The sequence below is a fragment of the Salvelinus fontinalis genome, chromosome 1, assembly GCF_029448725.1.
Source record: "Salvelinus fontinalis isolate EN_2023a chromosome 1, ASM2944872v1, whole genome shotgun sequence".
NCBI lineage: Eukaryota > Metazoa > Chordata > Actinopteri > Salmoniformes > Salmonidae > Salvelinus > Salvelinus fontinalis.
Genome location: NC_074665.1, coordinates 75,564,717 through 75,590,106, shown reverse-complemented (window position 1 = coordinate 75,590,106; position 25,390 = coordinate 75,564,717). Strand labels below are relative to the sequence as shown.

At 47.0% G+C, this 25,390-nt stretch overlaps 1 protein-coding gene across 8 annotated transcripts in view; it reads right to left on the bottom strand.

Moving 5' to 3' along the window:
• Positions 1-68: 68 nt before the first annotated feature.
• Positions 69-25,390, bottom strand: part of LOC129862012 (rho GTPase-activating protein 17-like) — a 61,639-nt gene continuing 36,317 nt past the window's right edge. For 4 of the 8 annotated variants that reach the window (XM_055933295.1, XM_055933305.1, XM_055933320.1 and 1 more), the window contains exons 4-20: positions 24,951-25,027; positions 22,954-23,065; positions 22,710-22,786; positions 22,487-22,604; positions 21,727-21,795; positions 21,097-21,178; positions 13,787-13,914; positions 8,964-9,075; positions 8,761-8,842; positions 8,509-8,589; positions 8,260-8,373; positions 7,847-7,938; positions 7,512-7,662; positions 6,802-7,068; positions 5,782-5,954; positions 4,704-5,258; positions 69-1,699 (exon numbers count right to left, since the gene is read on the bottom strand). In XM_055933295.1, the coding sequence (XP_055789270.1) occupies positions 1,548-1,699; positions 4,704-5,258; positions 5,782-5,954; positions 6,802-7,068; positions 7,512-7,662; positions 7,847-7,938; positions 8,260-8,373; positions 8,509-8,589; positions 8,761-8,842; positions 8,964-9,075; positions 13,787-13,914; positions 21,097-21,178; positions 21,727-21,795; positions 22,487-22,604; positions 22,710-22,786; positions 22,954-23,065; positions 24,951-25,027 (2,442 nt within the window). In that variant the 3' untranslated portion in view covers positions 69-1,547. Of the gene's footprint in view, positions 1,700-3,281; positions 3,305-4,703; positions 5,259-5,781; positions 5,955-6,801; positions 7,663-7,846; positions 7,939-8,259; positions 8,374-8,508; positions 8,590-8,760; positions 8,843-8,963; positions 9,076-13,786; positions 13,915-21,096; positions 21,179-21,726; positions 21,796-22,486; positions 22,605-22,709; positions 22,787-22,953; positions 23,066-23,412; positions 23,604-24,950; positions 25,028-25,390 lie in introns of those variants that run through there. The other 4 variants (XM_055933326.1, XM_055933347.1, XM_055933337.1 and 1 more) reach the window with 4 other exon arrangements.

Here is a 25,390-nt window from a genome sequence, read left to right as displayed (position 1 = left end):
AAGCATTTTCTTACTGTGTATCTGCATGTATGAGCATGTGTGTGTGATCAAGCCATGACTAACAACCATTTCAACTTTTTCTTCATATACTTTATTTTATTCAGACAGGGAGTATAACCAAGCATTCATTTGATGTATTTCTTGTTTTAGCTCAACAGTCTGCATACAAAACTGAGGTTAAAATGCAGCTTTAACATTTCTAGTTTAATGGCTTGTTAGTCTTTCAGAGCCTCCAAACAAGGTGCTCTTTCTGCAGAAGGATAAGGCAGCAAGTTAAATGAAAAAGAGAGAAGGGGGGAATCTCAGTAAGACTATATGGATGATGATCGTTTCTGAAAAGCAGTACAATTACTGAACATGTGTTCAGGGCAACTGAAGCATCCAGAAATGTGCCCTTTAGTTGGTACCATTCAGGTTCTCTAGGAGCACAACCCTGCATTATATTAAAGGAAAAGCAACACAGAAAAAAAAGTCTAGTAAATCCAACACCACCTCACTACTAGGTTGTTACATCAGTTTGTGTGTAAAACCCAGCTCCGTGGGAAAGATAGCAGAATGATCTTCCATATAGAAACCTGTTCACTGGAAAGCAAGCACTTGTGGGGTTTAGACTTGGTTCAATATCAACTGTTGAAGTGATTCACTAGACAGATGACAAAGTAGCTATAGTAGAAGCGCTTAAAACCGTCCTTTCCACCATTCACTTATACTGGAACTGTCACTTTAATGCCCCAACAACATCAGAGTAAACACAGAAGGTTAGGAAGGCCCCTACAATCCAAGAGGCTCAGCATATACAGTCTATTGACCTAACACTGCTACAACAAGTTATGTAACCAGTAAGGCACGATTCAGAAAACTGCATGATTTTTAACTTAAGCCACAGGGAATGCGTTTTTGGAAATAAATACAGAGCAAAGGATAGTTTTCATACAAAACAGGGATAAAAAGGTCAAAGTGTTTTAGACGACTGGAAACCTGCAGTCACAAGCTACACTTTCAGCAACAGTTCTTTTTTTTGGGGGGGGGGTTCTACTTTTACCCACATTAGTATTCTTCAGTTCTAAGGCCATCATAATCAACAACACACCTCACACCAAAATCAAAGTCTGTCAGTCCACTGTTAACAACCCACTTACTACTACCAGTCCCTTCAGGTGTAACCAGCCCATGCAAAAACATACCGTTTATTGCAAAAACGTTATTTATTCAGCTTTAATCAAGGCTGTTGAGTTGATTGTATATAGTAGTAGCTGTAACAAGGCTGAGGTGGAGCGGACCAAGGTGGTAATGATGGTGGGTAAGTTAGTGTGTGGTGGACACGGAGGTGGAGTTGGCAGAGAGCAGCAGAGTTGTGGTGGGCTGAGGGGAGCCTGCGGTAGAAGTTACCACTAACCACAGATCTAGGACCAAATCTCCCTACACCTAGTCGTATAGTTATCCATTAGGGGATGAAACTACTATCTGACCCTGGATCTGTGGTTAGGGTCAACTTCTACCCACGCCTGGAGAGGAGATGGAGGGGAGAGAGAGCCAAGACCTCTTCATTATAGGATGGTACTCTCTGTGTCCAGGTCTGAGTCTTTGGGCTGAGGCACGGATGTCATGGGGGCCATGGAGGGGGCGGTCACTGGCTGCTGGTCCACAGCAAACTCAGGGACGAAGGCTCGGGTCAACCCTTTGAGAGACAGCGCTGGGTCTGGACAGGACAGAGAGAGTGAAATGTTACTGCTCCAGCTGACTGAGGAGTAAAGTCTGTTAAGCTGTAGTAGTTGAGTGATTGTAGAAAATGAGACACTGAATCTGACTTCAGCTAAATATTGTGGATTAACAAAGTCAAAGTACTAAGAAGTCAATGAATAGAAATTCCTGAAGGGGAAAACTAAATAGCTGATATTAAAATCATCAAAAAGTCACTTGAAAATATGTGTTCAATGTTAGTACGTTTTGGCAAGCATGGTTGACGTGCATAACGAGAGACAAGCAAAATGCTAATTCAACCTCCAGTACAGACTGTCACATCCTCAATCTGAAGGACCTGACATCCAAACAGTGACGTCAACCTTTGAAATCTACTACCATTGTTTACAATTTTCCAATGGCGTCAAGATCAAATAAGGAAAATAGCAGTAAATCATCAAGTATCGTTAAGTGGCAGCATATCAGAGAGGATGCCGAACCACAGATTTCTTTTGAAACAGTCACATGAATGCTATCCACATTCCATCATAAAGGAATAGAAAGCAGACATTTCTCTATTGAAAACCACACTGCTGCTGTCATCACTATTCTGCTCAGAACTGTTGAGTTTAAGAGAGCCTCATGCTTCAAATGCATCCAAGGCATGCAACTTCTAAACACAATCCTGTCCCATGCATACCGGAACACTATAACCTGATGCGGTCGGGTTGCCACACTAAAACACCAAGACAAGACAGGTTATAGTAGAGCTGGGAAGATAAACCGAAAACTAAATCGACACCGACCGTACCGATCAGTTTTCACAGGCTTTTGTTTTACTGATATCATTCATTGCGATAAGTTGCCTATAAAAGAGAAATTCAGTTTGAAATTAAATAAGTTTGCTTATCTGGGTGACTGTTAATGGGCCAATTGATGGTTACAACCATCAAACTAATATTAGTAGTTAAAAAGGATAATAATACAAAAACGCTGGTGCACAATAGTTACAGAAGTAGCGTTCTATTTATCGCTATCGCATCAATTTCCGGCAATATATGGCGATATGTATTTTTGTCCATAGAACTTTCACCCTAAATGGTCTGATCATGCTAGAATAATATTCTGATGTTGATGTTTATTTATGTACAATAGTACAGCTTCAACTTCAGTCTTCTAATCAAGATGACAATGACTTATATTAATTTTAAAAAAGAAAATACATTTCCAGAGGGAGAACAAATGCAATTGAAGGGTTTGCAAAAGACATACTGAGAATCAATCAAATTTAAAAACAAAAAGGTAATATTCTGCCAATTCCATGAATCAAATCGGTTTTCAGTTTCTGGTATGCTCTCATCATTTAGAGACAAACCATTAGAGATGTCCTTTGAAAACCCCACATCAAAATGTTACTGACATTTAAATGATTTAATAATGAAGGTTGAATGTCATGATGGTTCATGGCCAATGGGATCGATGATAAAACATCTATTAGAAAAGCAGGCACAAGTCGTAGGTGTCTAAAAGTATGTTGTGGTAATGGAGTAATGCAGAAACGGATGGCGTGCAGCAGCTGCAAAATACAAGTCCTGACAAACCTCTTTCATAAATGCTCCTTAACCTGTGGACACAGGACTTTTAGATAAAACATTGTCAATGTACTGTCAACACTGGAGTAAAATATACAAGTGAGAGGGAAGTACTGAACCAATACTATAAACTGAAAGAAGAGATTGTTGTGATATGACCAAAAGTACATAGACAACTGCTCGTCGAACATCTCATTCCAAAATCATGGGCATTAATATGGAGTTGGTCCCCCCTTTGCTGCTATAACAGCCTCCACTCTTCTGGAAAGGATATCCACTAGATGTTAGGACATTGCTGCGGGGACTTACTTCCATTCAGCCACAAGAGCATTAGTGAGGTCGGGCACTGATGTTGGGAGATTAGGCCTGGCTCGCAGTCTGCCTTCCAATTCATCCCAAAGGTATTCGAAGGAGTTGAGGTCAGGGCTCTGTGCAGGCCAGTCAAGTTCTTCCACAAACCATTTCTGTAAGGACCTTGCTTGGTGCACGGGGGCATTGTCATGCTGAAACAAGAAAGGGCCTTCCCCAAACTGTTGCCACAAAGTTGGAAGCACAGAATTGTCTAACATGTCATTGTATGCTGTAGCGTTAACATTTCCCTTCACTGGAACTAAGGAGCCTTGCCCAAACCATGAAAAACAGCCCCAGACCATTATTCCTCATCCACCAAACTTTACAGTTGGCACTATGCATTGGGGCAAGTAGCGTTCTCCTGTCAACGGCCAAACTCAGATTCGTCCGTCAGACTACCAGATGGTGAAGCGTGATTCATCACTCCAGAGAACACGCTTCCACTGCTCCAGAGTCCAAAGGCGGAAAGCTTTACGCCACTCCAGCCGACGCTTAGCATTGCATATGGTGAACTTAGGCTTGTGTACAGCTGCTCGGCCATGGAAAACCATTTCATGAATTTTCCAACTAACAGTTACTGTGCTGACGTTGCTTCCAGAGGCAGTTTGGAACTTCTTAGTGAGTGTTGCAACCAAGGACAGACGATTTTTAAGTGCTACGGTCCCCTTCTGTGAGCTTGTGTGGCCTACCACTTCGCGGCTGAGCCGTTGTTGGTCCTAGATGTTTCCACTTCAGAATAACAGCACTTACAGTTGTCCGGGGTAGCTCTAGCAGGGCAGAACTTTGACTTGTTGGAAAGGTGGCATCCTATGACGGTGCCACGTTGAAAGTCACTGAGCTCTTCAGAGCAGGCCATTCTGCATGGCTGTGAGCTCGATTTTACACACCTGTCAGCAACGGGTGTGGTTGAAATAGCCGAATCCAATAATTTGAAGGGGTGTCCACATACTTTCTATATATAGTGTGTCAGTTCTGTGTCGGTTTTTAGAATTTGTTGTTAATGTCCTACTGTGGCGTGTTACCAACAATTAAATTAATCTTCTTTCATGGGAAAATAAAGCATCACTTGACCGGACTCACCCATGATTTTGTAGGCTGTGCTGCAGATCCCGTTGGTATCATTTCCCTGTGTGGGGGGCTGAGGTGGCGGAGGAATGTTGGGCCTGTTTCTGGGTTTGGGGACGGGGCGTGGTCGGGGGAGGGAGCCTGACTGGAAGGGCAAGGTGGAGGCAGGATGGGCACTGGGTATGTCCTGGGGGACGGTGGAGGGTGGAGGTGTGTCAGGCGGGCTGGGGGTGTCTGTTGGAGAATATTCCGCCCCCGGGTTGTCTCCTGTGGGATGGCTGAGGGCCCTGGGTTGGGACGGGGGGCTGACCTGTGAGGGTGTGGGGGGCTGTGGGGGTGGGTGGTTGGGGGCCTGGATGGAGGGCTGGTTGTTGGAGTGGCGGCGGGGGGTGGAGGAGGGCTGGGATGTGGGCAGGGTGGGGGAGGTAGGGGAGTGGCTTGAGGAAGAGAGGGGTCTGGGGGAGGTGCTGAGGAACTGGCCCGAGAAGGGGTTGTGGTTGGTGAGGTTACTGGGCTGGCCTGAAGGGGGGTTGGGCAGCTTGGGAGGGGCAGGGGCTGGCTTCTTTGTACCTGGATAGTAGAGAGAGGTTGACTTCAGAAAATATCTTGTGTCTACATATATTTGAGGCTACCTGAAATTGCATGTCTATGTCTAACAGGTGAGCTACACTGGGGTGTCACAAAAACGTTGGTTTCTAGCTGCTACACTAACGTAACTATAGTCGGCCTGAGCAGAGCCCAAGACACTTTATGTAGTGTTCTTGGGCATGAGGCACGCGTTAAATTCTTAAAAAATAGAACCAGAGCGGGCCTCTCCCGGAACCGTGTTGCTTACACCCAGGTTTCTTTCAAGTGAATAGGTGCATCTCACACTCTGCAAAGGTGAGGCATCCAGTGTAGCATGCTTTTACATCTGTCAAAATGTAACAATATAACTACCAGTGCAAATTACCTTGTAATAAGACTTACTAATGAAAAAGAACAGAATAGGTTCTTTATTCAAATTTCCTCATGATACCATATGCATATAGCTACAAATAAATGTCTAACAACCTAATAAAGGTGAGCGGAATTGCTTTAAGGAGTGAGTAACCTCTGCGCATCATGTGTGGACTGGGCCCCATGGATCCGGCCCCAGGGCCTACCACTCCCAGCTGTCCCCCTGCTCCACCTCCTCCTGCTGGGCTGGCTGTGCCCGGGTTGCCCCCTCCTGAACCGTTCCTCTGATGGAGGGTCTGGGTGGAGGTGGGGTCACGCTTTGGGTTGCTTAACAGACAGAGGTCACCATTGTAAGTACAGCACCCAGATATTAGTGTGGAGCTCTGAAGATATCCACCATGAAATGTAAAAAATGTTGAGTGAGCTTTTTCTCCTTAACTGCACTGGGCTGTTTCTTTGGTTTACCTTCTATATTCTAACCAATAGAACAGTCTGGAACTGACATTGAATAGAATCCTTTCACAAATTGATTCAAAAACATCCTTCAAAAAGTTACATAAGCTCACTGAGAGGACAGAAGTAATGGCCAAACAACATTTCCGAGGACAGAGCTTTGTTCAACAGTTTTCTGCTGATTCATGTGTTCTAGTGTGAGAGCAGAGGCGTGAGGGACCTCTGAGGATGGCTGGCTCACAGCAGCCATTGTTGTACAGAGCCAGTGGTCTGAACTGAAATGTACCCACAGTGTTATTATAATGATTATTTGTTAGTAGTTTGAGGAAAATTCAGTTAGACAGTGAAAGGAAAAGTTGAGTCAGAAAGGCGTGAGTGAGATTTTCTAGTATGGGTACCAGTCTGTTTAGCTAGTATTCCACTCCTGTCATGCTAAACTTTGGCATATGACACAGTACAAGAAGTGGAATGTTAGCTAAACAGACTGGTACCCATACCAGTCATTTTCCACTCAAATAAAATATGTTTGAAATAGATTTTCTGAATTAGAATGAACATAAAACGTATATATTTGTACAAGAGCAGTGACATCACCATAAACAGCGCACACATGCCTTATCAACAAATCATCATCAAAGATTGCAGTCAAAAGTGTGTTTTCTTATCGTGGAGTGGCATGCGTGTCTGTGCTCCCCAGTGCACTACACACCCACGCCCTTACCTGAGACCCTCCGTGGTAGTAGCTAGAAGCTGCTGCGCTGCCACCAGGGCAGCCATACCCAATGCCAGGCTAGGCTGGCAGCCCTCCAACGCCATGCCCTCCGGCGGGGCCTGGAGCTCGGCCACACACCCCATGACCTGCCCAGGCCCTGGGGACTCCACCGGGGGTAAGGGGGGCAGGAAGGCGGGTGAAACATGCTGCTTTCTACCTAACGTGTTGCTGCCTCTACGGGGGATGGTGTTATGGTCCGACAGTTTGTTAGCAGAACTAGAGAGAGGGGAGAGGACAGCAGAGCCATGTTGAGAAAGACACCCACAGGACAGAATCACCAAGTCCCAGAGTAGGTAGAGAGAGAGAGAGTGAAAATAAGAGAGAAAAAGAGAGTGAGAGGTAGTCCACACCAAACAGAGAAAAAGGCATGTTAAGTAAATGTGTTGTCTAAAGTTACAAAGACGCCTATAGTACTAAACATCCAGAAATAAGCTTCAAAAATGTAAGTAGTGATAATCAGCAGAGCTACCAATCAAACCAAACATTCAAAGTGTAAATTAATTATTATTGAGTTCTAAAAGTGAAAATCCTTTCGATTTAAGTAGCATGATATCCTCAGCTCAGAGCACTGGCAGGTACAGGACCAGTCTTTGACCTTTCACCCCAAAGCAGTCCAAAGTAGAGGGAATGAGCTACTAGTGATGGGGTGCTGTGGTTACCTGTCCTTGCGAAGGGTATCGTTCTCTGGCCCCACCATGCTACCAGGCCTCTTCCTCTCGATGGTGGAACAGTCGTACTCCATAGAGTGGTTGATGTGGTTGGAAGGAGGGGTGGGCATGGCAAACATCCCTGATACATTAAACTCCACATCTGTGCACACGGGGACAATAGGCAAGCAGAATTCCTTTCAGGGGCCATTTGAAAAAAAAAAACAGATCCATTTTTTTCAGTAGCCTAGGAATCAGATTTATACCACTGACATAGAAAGGAGACCAATGACCTCCCTTTTGAGGACCCAGTCAAAGTGGAAGGGTCAAAGGTCATATGTACATACCCTCAGGGAAGAACCAGTCAGCGTGTTGTATGATGGGTTCTATGATGGTCACCACGTGAACAGAGGTAGCAGCAGCCATCTCAGCTAGAGTGCTGCAGGCACACACAGGAGAGCAGACATGGTGTCAAACTCATTCCACGGACGGCCGAGTGTCTGCAGGTTGTCGTTCCTCACTAATTAGTAAGGAACTCCCCACACCTGGTTGTCTAGGTCTTAATTGAAAGGAAAAACCAGCAGACACTAGGCCCACCAGGGAATCAGTTTGACACCCCTATTACAGACAAACACTATATGATTTTGACACCGGGATTATGACACCAATTTGTGAACACAAACTTTAGTTTTTCAGTTTGAATAGTGAGTACTCCCCATCTCTCCTCCCCTCTCTCCCCTTTCCTCTCCTTCTTTCTCACCCCTCTGTTTTGGCCCACAGCAGGTTTGGTCCCAGTACAATAGCGATGTTGCTAGGGGTCATCTTGTTGACCTCACTGTCCTGAGCCAGCTTGGACAGGAACTTCACCAGATACCTACAACACAGGACACAGAGACAGGCACAGGTAAGGCAAATGTTAGCTGTTAAGAAAAAGGGTAACATATTACACACAAGTTGTGCGAACCAGTCCATCTAAATCAAATCAAATCCAATTTTATCTGTTACCCACCTTAGGTTGGCTTTGTTGTTCTTTGGTAATTGATCACACACAACCCAGAGGGCCTGCAGTCGCTTGTCTGGCTCTGGAACACTGGGGAGAGACAGAGGGACAATCTGTTTCATGGTTGCCATCATTTCACTCCTTTTTGACTTTTCATTTCTACTACTTCTCCTTTACTTTCCTTGGTTCCTTTTACAGCTACAGTATGTCTGCTATTGAATTGATGTCTGCTATTGAATGCAGTGTGTGGTGGTGGCTTACCTAGACGCCTGAATCCACTCGTCGTAAAGCTGGAAGCTCATCAGAGGTTCAGGTAGTTCTCTCAGGTAAGACTTCAGGGCTCCTGGAATGAAAGGACTTATGTGAGCAATGGTCTGACAATCATTTCAGTTACATTACTTGAAAACACTTCCTGAAACATGTATAAAACATGTATAATATGTGAGTGGGGGTTAGGATCGTACCAGCGACAGCGTGGGGGTCCGAGTAGAACTCCTCCAGCTGTGAGGTGGAACAGTCCAGAGCAGCCTTGAGCTTCTTCAGTTTTGAGGTCCCTGCTGCGATCCTGAAGAGGCCCTGGTACAACACACAGACAGGATGGATGAGACAGACAGGGCTTAATCAGTACAGACACTCTGTACTCACTCTCATGCAATCACACACATAAAGCTTCTCCTCACACACACATACAAAACATAAACATAAATTCACACTCAAACAAAACCTCTACTCTCTCCCACCCAAACAGTCCCTCCTCTCACCACAGGCTGTGTTCTGTGTTCACACATAGAATGAATGGGAACACAATATGGTGAGAACTATGGGAACACAATATGGTGAGAACTAAACACAGTTGATTTAGAACCGTGCCAGCAAACAACACGCATAGCATGATAATTCGGAATTACAGTATAATTGCTGACATTTCTTTTTGTAATAATATATAGCTTTCTTTTTTTGCACACAATCCTGTCTCGGAGCTCTGACATGCAGTGTCAACTGTGGAACCTTGTATAGACAGGTGTGTGCCTTTCCAAATCATGTCCAATCAATTGAATTTTTACCACAGGTCGACTCCAATCAAGTTGTAGAAAAATCTCACCGACGATCAATGGAAACATGATGCACCTGAGCTCAATTTTGAGTCTCATGGCAAAGGGTCTGAATACTTATGTAAATAAGGTATTTTTAAAATTATTTGCAGAAATGTCTAAAAACCTGTTTTCACTGTCATTATGGGGTATTGTGCGTAGATTGATGAGTAAAAAAATAATTTCATCAATTTTAGAATGAGGCTGTAACGTAACAAATTGTGGAAAAAGTCTAGGGGTCTGGATACTTTCCGAATGCACTGTACAAATTTAGACTAACAACTTACAGACAAACAATGACTACATCTCCTCTGCCCAGACCAGCATGCTCACACCCCCATCCCTAGTGCCTGCATTATTGTTGGCCACTTGGCCTTACATTGTACCAATGTGTTTCTCAGTCGCCCATGCTAATTCAATAATAAATCATTAGATTTTCCCATTGGGTTAATGAGGGCGGATTGATTGATTTCCAAGTTTTTAGTATACGTTTTTTCAAGATGAGTGATGAGAAGAGAATCATCCAGCCCATTGGGTAACTCACTTCATCCCCACATGCCATGTCTTGAAATATGCAGACAGACGGATTAAAAGTACATTTACATTGTAATACTTCTGACAGGGAACTTTACAGCTCCACCCACAACTTCTGGACTTTAAAGCATTTCTTACAAGTGGAAAGAACTCAGAGAAGGTCGCAGCATATGTGAATGTTTTCGGCCCGTGTCTCTTCATGTTTGTTAACATTTCAAAATGTATGGGATCAAATATGTTTATGGCCAGTTCTTAAACCTTTTAGATCTAACAATCTAAGCTAGATGCCCTCAATCTCACACAAATCATCATGGAACAACCCTAAATCCGTAAACATGGGCACCCTCAGATATTATCCTGACCAACTTCCCCACCAAATACACCTCTGCTGTTTTCAATCACTGCCTCATTGCCTGCATCCACTATGGGTCCGCGGTCAAACGACCACCCCTCATCATTGTCAAACGCTCCCTAAAACACTTCAGCGAGCAGGCCTTTCTAATCGACCTGGCCCGGGTATCCTGGAAGGATATTGACCTCATCCCGTCAGTAGAGGATGCCTGGTCGTTCTTTAAAAGTAATTTCCTCACCATCTTAAATAAGCATGCCCCTTTCAAAAAATGGAGAACCAGGAACAGATGTAGCCCGTGGTTCACTCCAGACCTGACTGCCCTCGATCAGCACAAAACTTCCTGTGGCGGACTGCACTAGCATCAAATAGTCCCCGCGATATGCAACTTTTCAGGGAAGTCAGGAACCAATACACGCAGTCAGTTAGGAAAGCAAAGGCTAGCTTTTTCAAACAGAAATTTGAATCCTGTAGCACAAACTCCAAAAAGTTCTGAGACACTGTAAAGTCCGTGGAGAATAAGAGCACCACCTCCCAGCTGCCCACTGCTCTGAGGCTAGGAAACAATGTCACCACCAATAAATCCATGATAATCAAGAATTTCACTAAACATTTCTCTACGGCTGGCGATGCTTTCCTCCTGGCTACCCCAACCCCAGCCAACAGCTCCGTAGCTACTTGCCCAAGCCTCCCCAGCTTCTCCTTCACCCAAATCCAGATAGCAGATGTTCTGAAAGAGCTGCAAAACCTGAACCCATACAAATCAGCTGGGCTAGACAATCTGGACTAGAGGTTGACCGATTAAATCGGAATGGCCGATTAATTAGGGCCGATTTCAAGTTTTCATAACAATCGAAAATCGGTAATTTTGGACGCCGATTTTGCCGATTTATTATTATTTTTTAAATTTACACCTTTATTTAACTAGGCAAGTCAGTTAAGAACACATTCTTATTTTCAATGACGGCCTAAGAACGGTGGGTTAACTGCCTTGTTCAGGGGCAGAACGACAGATTTTTACCTTGTCAGCTCAGGGATTCAATCTTGCAACCTTACGGTTAACTAGTTTAACGCTCTAACCACCTGCCTCACGAGGAGCCCGCCTGTTACGCGAATGCAGTAAGAATCCAAGGTAAGTTGCTAGCTAGCATTAAACTTATCTTATAAAAAACAATCAATCATAATCACAAGTTATAACTACACATGGTTGATGATATTACTAGTTTATCTAGCGTCCTGCGTTGCATATAATCAATGCAGTGCGCATTCGCGAAAAAGGACTGTTGTCGCTCCAACGTGTACCTAACCATGAACATCAATGCCTTTCTTAAAATCAATACACAGAAGTATATATTTTTAAACCTGCATATTTAGCTAAAAGAAATCCAGGTTAGCAGGCAATATTAACCAGGTGAAATTGTGTCACTTCTCTTGCGTTCATTGCACGCAGAGTCAGGGTATATGCAACAGTTTGGGCCGCCTGGCTCATTGCAAACTAATTTGCCAGAATTTTACGTAATTATGACATAACATTGAAGGTTGTGCAATGTAACAGGAATATTTAGACTTATGGATGCCACCCGTTAGATAAAATACGGAATGGTTCCGTATTTCACTGAAAGAATAAGCGTTTTGTTTTCGAGATGATCGTTTCCGGATTCGACCATATTAATGACCTAAGGCTCGTATTTCTGTGTGTTATTATGTTATAATTAAGTCTATGATTTGATAGAGCAGTCTGACTGAGCAATGGTAGGCACCAGCAGGCTCGTAAGCATTCATTCAAACAGCACTTTCGTGCGTTTTGTCAGCAGCTCTTCGCAATGCTTCAAGCATTGCGCTGTTTATGACTTCAAGCCTATCAACTCCCGAGATTAGGCTGGTGTAAACGATGTGAAATGGCTAGCTAGTTAGCGGGGTGCGCGCTAATAGCGTTTCAAACGTCACTCGCTCTGAGACTTGGAGTAGTTGTTCCCCTTGCTCTGCATGGGTAACGCTGCGTCGAGGGTGGCTGTTGTCTATGTGTTCCTGGTTCGAGCCCAGGTAGCGGCGAGGAGAGGGATGGAAGCTATACTCTTACACTGGCAATACTAAAGTGCCTATAAGAACATCCAATAGTCAAAGGTATATGAAATACAAATCGTATAGAGAGAAATAGTCCTATAATTCCTATAATAACTACAACCTAAAGCTTCTTACCTGGGAATATTGAAGACTCATGTTAAAAGGAACCACCAGCTTTCATATGTTCTCATGTTCTGAGCAAGGAACTTAAATGTTAGCTTTCTTACATGGCACATATTGCACTTTTACTTTCTTCTCCAACACTTTGTTTTTGCATTATTTAAACCAAATTGAACATGTTTCATTATTTATTTGAGGCTAAATTGATTTTATTGATGTATTATATTAAGTTAAAATAAGTGTTAATTTAGTATTGTTGTAATTGTCATTATTACAAATACATTTTAAAAATTGGCCGATTAATCGGTATCGGCTTTTTTTTTGGTCCTCCAATAATCGGTATCGGCGTTGAAAAATCATAATCGGTCGACCTCTGGACCCTCTCTTTCTAAATTTTTCTCTGTATATATCAACGATGTCGCTCTTGCTGCTGGTGATTCCCTGATCCACCTCTACGCAGACGACACCATTCTGTATACATCTGGCCCTTCTTTGGACACTGTGTTAACAAACCTCCAAACGAGCTTCAACGCCATACAACACTCCTCTGCTCTTAAAACGCTAGTAAAACCAAATGCATGCTTTTCAACCGATCGCTGCCCGCACCCGCCCGCCCGACTAGCATCACTACTCTGGACGGTTCTGACTTAGAATATGTGGACAACTACAAATACCTAGGTGTCTGGCTAGACTGTGAACTCTACTTCCAGACTCATTAAACATCTCCAATCCAAAGTTTAATCTAGAATCGGTATTCATATTTCGCAACAAAGCCTCCTTCACTCACGCCGCCAAACATACCCTCGAAAAACTGCCTATCCTACCGATCCTTGACTTCGGAGATGTCATTTACAAAATAGCCTCCAACACTCTACTCAGCAAACTGAATGCAGTCTACCACATTATGTAGATTACATTTAAGAGGTTTTAAGTGCATTTTACGTTTCATGTTTGGGCCCTTTCCACAAAACGTTTCCGCATGGATTCATTCCATTTCATTCATCCTTGTATTATTTAATTCACGCATCCATATTTCAATTGCTTTGTCCTAAACTATGATCCCCCTTCACTTTCTCCCCCTCTACCTCGCTCCCACAATGCTTCAATCCATCCATCCCTTTCTCCCTACCTCCTCCTTCATGCCAGTCTCCAGCAGCATCATGATGCAGGCCTCTAAGGGCAGAGCGATCTCTCTGCTGCTCCTCTTCAGATGCTCCTCCAGCCCCGTCCCAAACGCTGGCTTCTCTGTCCACGAGTCTGACGGGGGAGTGAGAGAGTGGTAGCACTGTTAGCATGGGGATAACACAACTAAAGTTGTTACGAGTCTGCAGAAAGAGAGGGCGGTAGGATGACTTTGGATGAGGGGTTAGGAGGCTGGGAATGGTAGATTTCTAGGTCAACAACGTCCCCTCTGGCCACCATCAGTCACTCACTCCTCCAATAGATATATCTGTAAATAATAACCACATTGTCTCCATCCATGGCTGTGTTGGGGAGTTTCTGTGCAATCAGTGGAAAGGAAAGCCCAGGTAGATCTGATGTGTGGAATGTTTGAGTCATCATAAACCACATGCTGGGAGAGAAGGGTTGATTTAGACCACACTCTTGTTTACTGGAGAAAAACCAGCTTGCAGAACACAGAGGGAAAGGGAGAGAAAGCGGGAGAGAGAGCCCATACTAAAAAGAGTGGAAACAGCTAAATTAATGCCTTCCCTGCAATCATTTTCAGTCCTACAGGAACAATAAGCAATAACCTACATGACACAGCCTGCCAGATGCCTTCAGACATCATTTAGTAAAAATAAGCAAATACTTCAACCGAGAGATGGTTGATGTGCCACTTTAATATAGTTAGTTATAAGTGATTGAAGTGGTCTAACAAATAAACAAGATGCAAGCAGCTATAGCCTATGCAGGCAGGGTGACAATAGCCTAGACCAGTGGTTCCTAAACTTTTTATAGGCCTGTACCCTTTCAAACATTCAACCTCCAGCTGCGTACCCCCTCTAGCACCAGGGTCAGCGTACTCTCAAATGTTGTTTTTTGCCATCATTGTAAGCCTGACACACTACACACTACATTTACTGGTGGGGATAGTGGCAGCAGCCCCAGCTTAGATATTCAACATACTTCTTATTATTCCGCCGCCTACTCCTCCTACAGCCTTTACGCTAGAAATGCCGTTCCAACTTCAGAACGTGCGGAATGGTCTGGATCGAGTTGCTTGTATACAACTTCTGCCTAGAAGGCCAGCATGCCGGAGTCGCCTCTTCACTGTTGATGTTGAGGCTGGTCTACTTGTCCTCTTGCTCAGTTGTGCACTGGGGCCTCCCACTCCTCTTTCTATTCCGGTTAGAGCCAGTTTGCGCTGTTCTGTGAAGGGAGTAGTGCACAGCGTTGTACGAGATCTTCAGTTTCTTGGCAATTTCTCGCATGGAATAGCCTTCATTTCTCAGAGCAAGAATAGACTGACAAGTTTCAGAAGAAAGGTATCTTTTCTGGACATTTTGAGCCTATAATCGAACCCACAAATGCTGATGCTCCAGATACTCAACTAGTCTAAAGAAGGCCAGTTGTATTGCTTCTTTAATCAGGACAAAAGTTTTCAGCTGTGCTAACATAATTGCAAAATGGTTTTCTAATGATCAATTAGCCTTTTAAAATTATAAACTTGGATTAGCTAACACAACGTGCAATTGGAACACAGGAGTGATGGTTGCTGATAATGGGCCTCTGTACGCCTATATAGATATTCCATAAAAAAATCTGCCGTTCCCAGATACAATAATCATTTACATTAACAATGTCTACACTGTATTTCTGATCAATTTGACGTTATTTTAAAATTGACCCAAAAAAATGCTTTTCTTTCAAAAACAAGGACATTTTTAAGTGACCCCAAACTTTTGAACGGTAGTGTAGGTACGTGGTTGCAATGTGCATCAGTGTCTTAATAGCGCGATTTGCCAAGGCAGGATACTCTGAGCGCAGCCCAATCCAGAAATCTGCCAGTGGCTTCTGATTAAATAACATTTTCACAGAACCACTTGTTGCAATTTCGATGTGGCTCTCTTGTTCAGATATCGATAAGTGGACTGGAGGCAGGGCATGAGAGGGATAACGAATCCAGTTTGTCTTATCTGTTTTGGGAAAGTACCTGCGTAATTACGCACCCAACTCACTATATCACATTTGACATTGTCCGTAAGCTTGAGTTCATTTGCACACAAAAAATCATACAATGATGGAAAGACCTGTGTGTTGTCCTTGTTAATGCATACAGAGAAGAGCTCCAACTTCTTAATTATAGCCTCAATATGTCCCGCACATTGAATATAGTTGCGGAGAGTACCTGAATCCTAGATTCAGATCATTCAGGCGAGAAAAAACATCACCCAGATAGGCCAGTCGTGTGAGAAGCTGAAAGTGAAAATTATGGTGAGTAAAGAAAACATTAAACTCGTCTCTCAATTTAAAAAGAAAACGTGTCAATACTTTGCCCCTTGATAACCAGCGCACTTCTGTATGTTGTAAAAGCGTTACATGGTCGCTGCCCATATCATTGCATAACGCAGAAAATACATGAGAGTTCAGGGGCCTTGCTTTAACAAAGTTAACCAGTTTCACTGTACTGTCCAAAACGTCTTTCAAGCTGTCGGGCATTCCCTTGACAGCAAGAGCCTCCCGGTGGATGCTGCACCGGGAGAACTGCTTGCACGCGCATTACCACTCCACTATGTCTACCTGTCATGTCTTTTACGCCATCAGTACAGATACCAACATGAGCAGCAGCTACGTTTGGCTACATACAGACCATTAGCGGAATTCCCACGAGAGAGTAATGGTTAATGTGATTGGATGTGAATGATTTGACTAGGCTACCTGTATTTGACATTGTGTTGTTATTTCACTGAACACTAGATGGTTTAATTTTATTTTTGGCAGTGAAACGAGGCTACTCAGGCGAGAAAAAAACTCGCCCAAATGTATAGCCCCGTTGGAAAATATAAATGGACTGTTTGAAAATAAAGTACAAAAAATAAAATAAATGTGAATCACATTTTTATTTGGCGTACAACCGATGGCATTTGCGCGTGCCCCAGCTTGGGATACCTGGCCTAGACCTAGATGGCAACTTAAGACTTTAGCCTGACCCAACAATATCATCACGGTACTAATGGACAGAGTTCCTGTGTCACGCTCAGTTAAACCTTTATGGGTCTGAAGGAAAAAAGAGCCTGTGACGAGAAATAGAAAGAGGTTTTTAGAAGGAGGAGGTGAGGACTGGTCTGTATCTCGCTGAGAGGGATTTTAGAGGGGAGTAGGACAGGATGGAGGAGGATAACTTCTGGGCAACTTCAACCAGCACAGGGACCAGCACAGGGAGAGGGGAACTGGGCTGCACTGCACCTGGCTACGAGAGGGGAACTGGGCTGCACTGCACCTGGCTACGAGAGGGGAACTGGGCTGCACTGCACCTGGCTACGAGAGGGGAACTGGGCTGCACTGCACCTGGCTACGAGAGGGGAACTGGGCTGCACTGCACCTGGCTACGAGAGGGGAACTGGGCTGCACTGCACCTGGCTACGAGAGGGGAACTGGGCTGCACTGCACCTGGCTACGAGAGGGGAACTGGGCTGCACTGCACCTGGCTACGAGAGGGGAACTGGGCTGCACTGCACCTGGCTACGAGAGGGGAACTGGGCTGCACTGCACCTGGCTACGAGAGGGGAACTGGGCTGCACTGCACCTGGCTACGAGAGGGGAACTGGGCTGCACTGCACCTGGCTACGAGAGGGGAACTGGGCTGCACTGCACCTGGCTACGAGAGGGGAACTGGGCTGCACTGCACCTGGCTACGAGAGGGGAACTGGGCTGCACTGCACCTGGCTACGAGAGGGGAACTGGGCTGCACTGCACCTGGCTACGAGAGGGGAACTGGGCTGCACTGCACCTGGCTACGAGAGGGGAACTGGGCTGCACTGCACCTGGCTACGAGAGGGGAACTGGGCTGCACTGCACCTGGCTACGAGAGGGGAACTGGGCTGCACTGCACCTGGCTACGAGAGGGGAACTGGGCTGCACTGCACCTGGCTACGAGAGGGGAACTGGGCTGCACTGCACCTGGCTACGAGAGGGGAACTGGGCTGCACTGCACCTGGCTACGAGAGGGGAACTGGGCTGCACTGCACCTGGCTACGAGAGGGGAACTGGGCTGCACTGCACCTGGCTACGAGAGGGGAACTGGGCTGCACTGCACCTGGCTACGAGAGGGGAACTGGGCTGCACTGCACCTGGCTACGAGAGGGGAACTGGGCTGCACTGCACCTGGCTACGAGAGGGGAACTGGGCTGCACTGCACCTGGCTACGAGAGGGGAACTGGGCTGCACTGCACCTGGCTACGAGAGGGGAACTGGGCTGCACTGCACCTGGCTACGAGAGGGGAACTGGGCTGCACTGCACCTGGCTACGAGAGGGGAACTGGGCTGCACTGCACCTGGCTACGAGAGGGGAACTGGGCTGCACTGCACCTGGCTACGAGAGGGGAACTGGGCTGCACTGCACCTGGCTACGAGAGGGGAACTGGGCTGCACTGCACCTGGCTACGAGAGGGGAACTGGGCTGCACTGCACCTGGCTACGAGAGGGGAACTGGGCTGCACTGCACCTGGCTACGAGAGGGGAACTGGGCTGCACTGCACCTGGCTACGAGAGGGGAACTGGGCTGCACTGCACCTGGCTACGAGAGGGGAACTGGGCTGCACTGCACCTGGCTACGAGAGGGGAACTGGGCTGCACTGCACCTGGCTACGAGAGGGGAACTGGGCTGCACTGCACCTGGCTACGAGAGGGGAACTGGGCTGCACTGCACCTGGCTACGAGAGGGGAACTGGGCTGCACTGCACCTGGCTACGAGAGGGGAACTGGGCTGCACTGCACCTGGCTACGAGAGGGGAACTGGGCTGCACTGCACCTGGCTACGAGAGGGGAACTGGGCTGCACTGCACCTGGCTACGAGAGGGGAACTGGGCTGCACTGCACCTGGCTACGAGAGGGGAACTGGGCTGCACTGCACCTGGCTACGAGAGGGGAACTGGGCTGCACTGCACCTGGCTACGAGAGGGGAACTGGGCTGCACTGCACCTGGCTACGAGAGGGGAACTGGGCTGCACTGCACCTGGCTACGAGAGGGGAACTGGGCTGCACTGCACCTGGCTACGAGAGGGGAACTGGGCTGCACTGCACCTGGCTACGAGAGGGGAACTGGGCTGCACTGCACCTGGCTACGAGAGGGGAACTGGGCTGCACTGCACCTGGCTACGAGAGGGGAACTGGGCTGCACTGCACCTGGCTACGAGAGGGGAACTGGGCTGCACTGCACCTGGCTACGAGAGGGGAACTGGGCTGCACTGCACCTGGCTACGAGAGGGGAACTGGGCTGCACTGCACCTGGCTACGAGAGGGGAACTGGGCTGCACTGCACCTGGCTACGAGAGGGGAACTGGGCTGCACTGCACCTGGCTACGAGAGGGGAACTGGGCTGCACTGCACCTGGCTACGAGAGGGGAACTGGGCTGCACTGCACCTGGCTACGAGAGGGGAACTGGGCTGCACTGCACCTGGCTACGAGAGGGGAACTGGGCTGCACTGCACCTGGCTACGAGAGGGGAACTGGGCTGCACTGCACCTGGCTACGAGAGGGGAACTGGGCTGCACTGCACCTGGCTACGAGAGGGGAACTGGGCTGCACTGCACCTGGCTACGAGAGGGGAACTGGGCTGCACTGCACCTGGCTACGAGAGGGGAACTGGGCTGCACTGCACCTGGCTACGAGAGGGGAACTGGGCTGCACTGCACCTGGCTACGAGAGGGGAACTGGGCTGCACTGCACCTGGCTACGAGAGGGGAACTGGGCTGCACTGCACCTGGCTACGAGAGGGGAACTGGGCTGCACTGCACCTGGCTACGAGAGGGGAACTGGGCTGCACTGCACCTGGCTACGAGAGGGGAACTGGGCTGCACTGCACCTGGCTACGAGAGGGGAACTGGGCTGCACTGCACCTGGCTACGAGAGGGGAACTGGGCTGCACTGCACCTGGCTACGAGAGGGGAACTGGGCTGCACTGCACCTGGCTACGAGAGGGGAACTGGGCTGCACTGCACCTGGCTACGAGAGGGGAACTGGGCTGCACTGCACCTGGCTACGAGAGGGGAACTGGGCTGCACTGCACCTGGCTACGAGAGGGGAACTGGGCTGCACTGCACCTGGCTACGAGAGGGGAACTGGGCTGCACTGCACCTGGCTACGAGAGGGGAACTGGGCTGCACTGCACCTGGCTACGAGAGGGGAACTGGGCTGCACTGCACCTGGCTACGAGAGGGGAACTGGGCTGCACTGCACCTGGCTACGAGAGGGGAACTGGGCTGCACTGCACCTGGCTACGAGAGGGGAACTGGGCTGCACTGCACCTGGCTACGAGAGGGGAACTGGGCTGCACTGCACCTGGCTACGAGAGGGGAACTGGGCTGCACTGCACCTGGCTACGAGAGGGGAACTGGGCTGCACTGCACCTGGCTACGAGAGGGGAACTGGGCTGCACTGCACCTGGCTACGAGAGGGGAACTGGGCTGCACTGCACCTGGCTACGAGAGGGGAACTGGGCTGCACTGCACCTGGCTACGAGAGGGGAACTGGGCTGCACTGCACCTGGCTACGAGAGGGGAACTGGGCTGTACTGCACCTGGCTACGAGAGGGGAACTGGGCTGTACTGCACCTGGCTACGAGAGGGGAACTGGGCTGTACTGCACCTGGCTACGAGAGGGGAACTGGGCTGTACTGCACCTGGCTACGAGAGGGGAACTGGGCTGTACTGCACCTGGCTACGAGAGGGGAACTGGGCTGTACTGCACCTGGCTACGAGAGGGGAACTGGGCTGTACTGCACCTGGCTACGAGAGGGGAACTGGGCTGTACTGCACCTGGCTACGAGAGGGGAACTGGGCTGTACTGCACCTGGCTACGAGAGGGGAACTGGGCTGTACTGCACCTGGCTACGAGAGGGGAACTGGGCTGTTTCTGCACCTGGCTACGAGAGGGGAACTGGGCTGTTTCTGCACCTGGCTACGAGAGGGGAACTGGGCTGTACTGCACCTGGCTACGAGAGGGGAACTGGGCTGTTTCTGCACCTGGCTACGAGAGGGGAACTGGGCTGTACTGCACCTGGCTACGAGAGGGGAACTGGGCTGTACTGCACCTGGCTACGAGAGGGGAACTGGGCTGTTTCTGCACCTGGCTACGAGAGGGGAACTGGGCTGTTTCTGCACCTGGCTACGAGAGGGGAACTGCGCTGTTTCTGCACCTGGCTACGAGAGGGGAACTGGGCTGTACTGCACCTGGCTACGAGAGGGGTTTTGGGGGGGAGCAGGAGTATAGTGTACCTTGCTGTGCTTGTATGGTTGGCAGGACACTCTCGAGGACAATCAGAGACTTTCTATGGTAATCAGCTTGGGCCTCTAAGAGCTGGGAACACAACAGAACAGTGTGGAGGAGGGAGAGAGAGAGAAAAGGAGAGTGTTCGAGCGAGAGAAAAGGAGAGCAAGCAAGCGAAAAGGAGAGCGTGCGAGCGAGAGGAGAGCGAGCGAGCGAAAAGGAGAGCGAGCGAGCGAAAAGGAGAGCGAGCGAGAGAAAAAACGAGAGCGAGCAAGCGAGAGAGAGAAAAGGAGAGCGAGCGAGCGAGAGAAAATGAGAGCGAGCGAGCGGAGAGAAAATGAGAGCGAGCGAGCGGAGAGAAAAGGAGAGCGAGCGAGCGAGAGAAAAGGAGAGCGAGCGAGCGAGAGAAAAGGAGAGCGAGCGAGCGAGAGAAAAGGAGAGCGAGCGAGCGAGAGAAAAGGAGAGCGAGCGAGCGAGAGAAAAGGAGAGCGAGCGAGCGAGAGAAAAGGAGAGCGAGCGAGAGGAGAGAAAAAGAGAGAAAAAGAAAGAGTCAGTCAACAATGAGGAACAACAAACCAAACAAACTGTTCACCAGTCACCAAAAAGCTATGAACATTCCCACACACACTCTGATTCACCATTACGTAGTAGCAGGCATAGTCCCCTTCCTTTGAGAAGAAATTGTACATGTCTGCAGCCAGTTGATCCTGAGAGAAAGGAGCAGACAAGAGATCATTAGAGGCAGATGACAGAGAAGGACCAACTCTCAGGACGTAAACATGTGATCCATCAACAGTAATTTCACTATAAAAGGCAAATTCCTGCCTGTTTTATATCGACCTAAACCCATCCACCTCTCTGGTCTCCTTTATATCAAAATCCAATCAATGTATTTCAGGTGGCAGCTCTGTTAGTGTTAGCGCTGGGTAGGGTCATTAGGCCTTCCACAGTGACTCATAAATCTGCCTGCTGTTGACAGGGCCTGGGTATAGTAGCAGTGTAGAGCAGGGCTGAACAGGCCTGGAGCGCAGAGGAAGGAAAACACTGAATCATGTAGCTTCCTGGACAGAAGACCTGACACACACCACTAACTCAAACTAACTCAAAACACACAATACTCTCAGTCCGCAGCACTTCGCAGAGAGAGAGATGCACGCACACACAGCTGACTGGGCATTCCTTCTTCCTAAATCAAACAGCCATAACGGTACTGGGCATGGAATGTCCATTTCTGTCCTTACCTTCTTCTGTCAAAACTTTCCATAGTGTCACTTCCTCTTCTCCTCATGTGAGCAACTACCATTCATCTGGGATTGAGGCCTGTGATTTATCCTAATTCTTATAGCAGAACGTCAGACAAACTTAACTGTGGGGTGATTTATCCATTTAAGGCCTTACCTTGCACAGTTCCATTTTATTCATAGCTTCATCCACCTCCTCTTTGAGCAGGTCTGCCTTGGCCGTCTGTGCTTGAGTGTTTGTTCCTGAGATTATCGACTTGGTTGCCTGCAACCACCTGGAAGGGGTAGACCGCAGAACAGGTTAGAAAGTTGTTCAACTTTAAAACATGTTCTAGCACAGTCTAAATGTTAATAAAGGTGATACATTTACACAGGCTCACCTCGCTCTGGCAGAATCATAGTCAAGAACTAGCCTGGCTAGCTGCTTCCTCTGTTTCAGGATGTTGGGAATGTCCACCTGAGAATATAGATGTTCACGTCTGTTAAGAACGTATGGCACTTTTCCAAATACACATTGAATATTGACTCAATTATTTATGATGGAGTTAGAATGGTTTTGACTAAATATTGGATACTCTTTATACAGGTTTGGATGAAATAAGGCACTCAATATCTCCTCCTCACCTCTGCTAGCTGGTTGAGGGGGTCTAGCACGTCTTTCTCTATCTGAACCTCATGCTGCAGCAGCTCTGACGCCAGCCTGTTCTCTGCCTCCCCACACACCTCCATCATCTTCCTGTCAGGAGGAGACACACACACACAAAGGTTTTTCAGATGCCACAGGAAGAGTCATTGGGGTCAGAAGTCACCATTACTGTCCTTCAAAATAATGACGAAAAACTGCAGAGGGTCATCTACAGTACCAGTCAAAAGTTTGGATACACCTACTTTTTCTTTATTTTTACTCTTTTCTATATTGTAAAATAATAGTGAAGACATCAACACTATGAAATAACACATATGGAATCATGTAGTAACCAAAATAAGTGTTAAATCAAAATACATTTTTGATTCTTCAAAGTAGCCGCCTTTTGCATTAATGACAGCTCTGCACACTCTTGGCATTCTCTCAACCAGCTTCACCTGTAATGCTTTTCAACAGTCTTGAAGGAATTCCCACGTATGCTGAATACTTGTTGGCTGCCTTTCCTTCACTCTGCGGTCCAATTCATCCCAAACCATCTCAATTGGGTTGACGTCAGGTGATTGGAGTTCAGGACATCTGGTGCAGCACTCAATCACTCTCAGTCTTGGTCAAATAGCCTTTACACAGCCTGGAGGTGTGTTGGGTCATTGTCCTGTTGAAAAACAAATGATAGTCCCACTAATTGCAAACCAGATGGGAAAGCGTATCACTGCAGAAAGTGTGTCTTGAATTCTAAATAAATCACAGACAGCATCACCAGCAAAGCACCCCAACACCATCACAACTCCTCCTCCATGCTTCACGGTGGGAACTACACATATGGAGATCATCCGTTCACCTACTATGCGTCTCACAAAGACACAGCGGTTGGAACCAAAAATATCACATTGACTCATCAGACCAAAGGACAGATGTCCACCAGTCTAATGTCCATTGCTCGTGTTTCTTGGCCCAAGCAAGTCTCTTCTTCTTATTGGTGTCCTTTAGTAGTAGTTTCTTTGCAGCAATTCGACCATGAAGGCCTGATTCACTCAGTCTCCTCTGAACATTTGATGTTGAGATGTATCTGTTACTTGAACTCTGTGAAGCAATTATTTGTGCTGCATTTTCTGAGGCTGGTAACTAATGAACTTATCCTCTGCAGCTCTGGGTCTTCCTTTCCTGTGGCGGTCCTCATGAGACCCAGTTTTATCGTAGCGCTTGTGTATACCACCCCTACCTTGTCACAACACAACTGATTGGCTCAAACGCATTAAGGAAAGAAATTCCACAAATTAACTTTCAAACAAGGCACACCAGTTAATCGAAATGCATTCCAGGTGACTACCTCATGAAGCTGGTTGAGAGAATGCCAAGAGTGTGCAAAGCTGTCATCAAGGTGTGGCTATTTTGAAGAATCTCAAATATAAAATATATTTGGATTTGTTGAACACTTTTTTGGTTACTACTATTATTCTACAATGTAGAAAATAGTCAAAAGAGTGTCTGTCCAAACTTTTGACTGGTACTGTACATGCCGCATTCATCACCAGTCGCCTTTGACAATACCTTCCAAATCCATCATTCCACATCCACAAATACATCATATTAAACATTGGCAAGTTGTCAAATGAGATAGAGTCACTTCCTCCTAAAAGCAGACAGTAACAGTAAATCTCTGGGTAGTTTCTACATCCTCTAGTCTGAGTGCCTGTCTGTTTCTGTCACTGTCTTACTATGCGAACAAGGCAACAATGTAGCTCGTTCTGTTAAATGGAGAATCAGTCTGGCAAACATCCTCATTATGTGGATAGACATCCACACTAGACACTTTCTGATCCTCCACAAAAACAAGAAATGACTGAAAAGACCGCTGATAATAATTGGGTCAGTATGTTAGCCACATATTCTCCATCTCTCTAGGGTTCATCTGTTCCATATAACCAGTGTCAGACAGACGATTGGTTGTCTAACCTGTCAATTCACCCTCACTCACCCAATCAGAGATTCCTCTCCCAGCTGACTGCCTCCGTCCACCATGGCTTGAGACAGCCCTGTCAGAGGAAGCTTTTTCTGTGAGGTGTGTTTGTAGAGAGAGAAAGGGAAAGAGATATGTATACATTTATTAGATACCAACTGAGGCACCAACAAGACGTTTCTAGTGCTTTCCTTTTGAGGGCTTATCAATGGAAAGTCCATTTTCATTAATTTGGACAATATGGAACGATAGAAAGAATGAGAACGTTACGGTTATTGTGATGTTAAGAGCTAATTTGACATACTGTAACAACTAGACACCGTATGATGTCTCGTCATTCCTTTCTATTCCCATAAAGCTGTAATGAAATACATGGAAGGAGGGTTGAGCAGAGCTACAGATGTAGCTATGAGAAAGTAAACGTCTTTTTACCTGACCATTTCCTGTGTAAAGGTGTG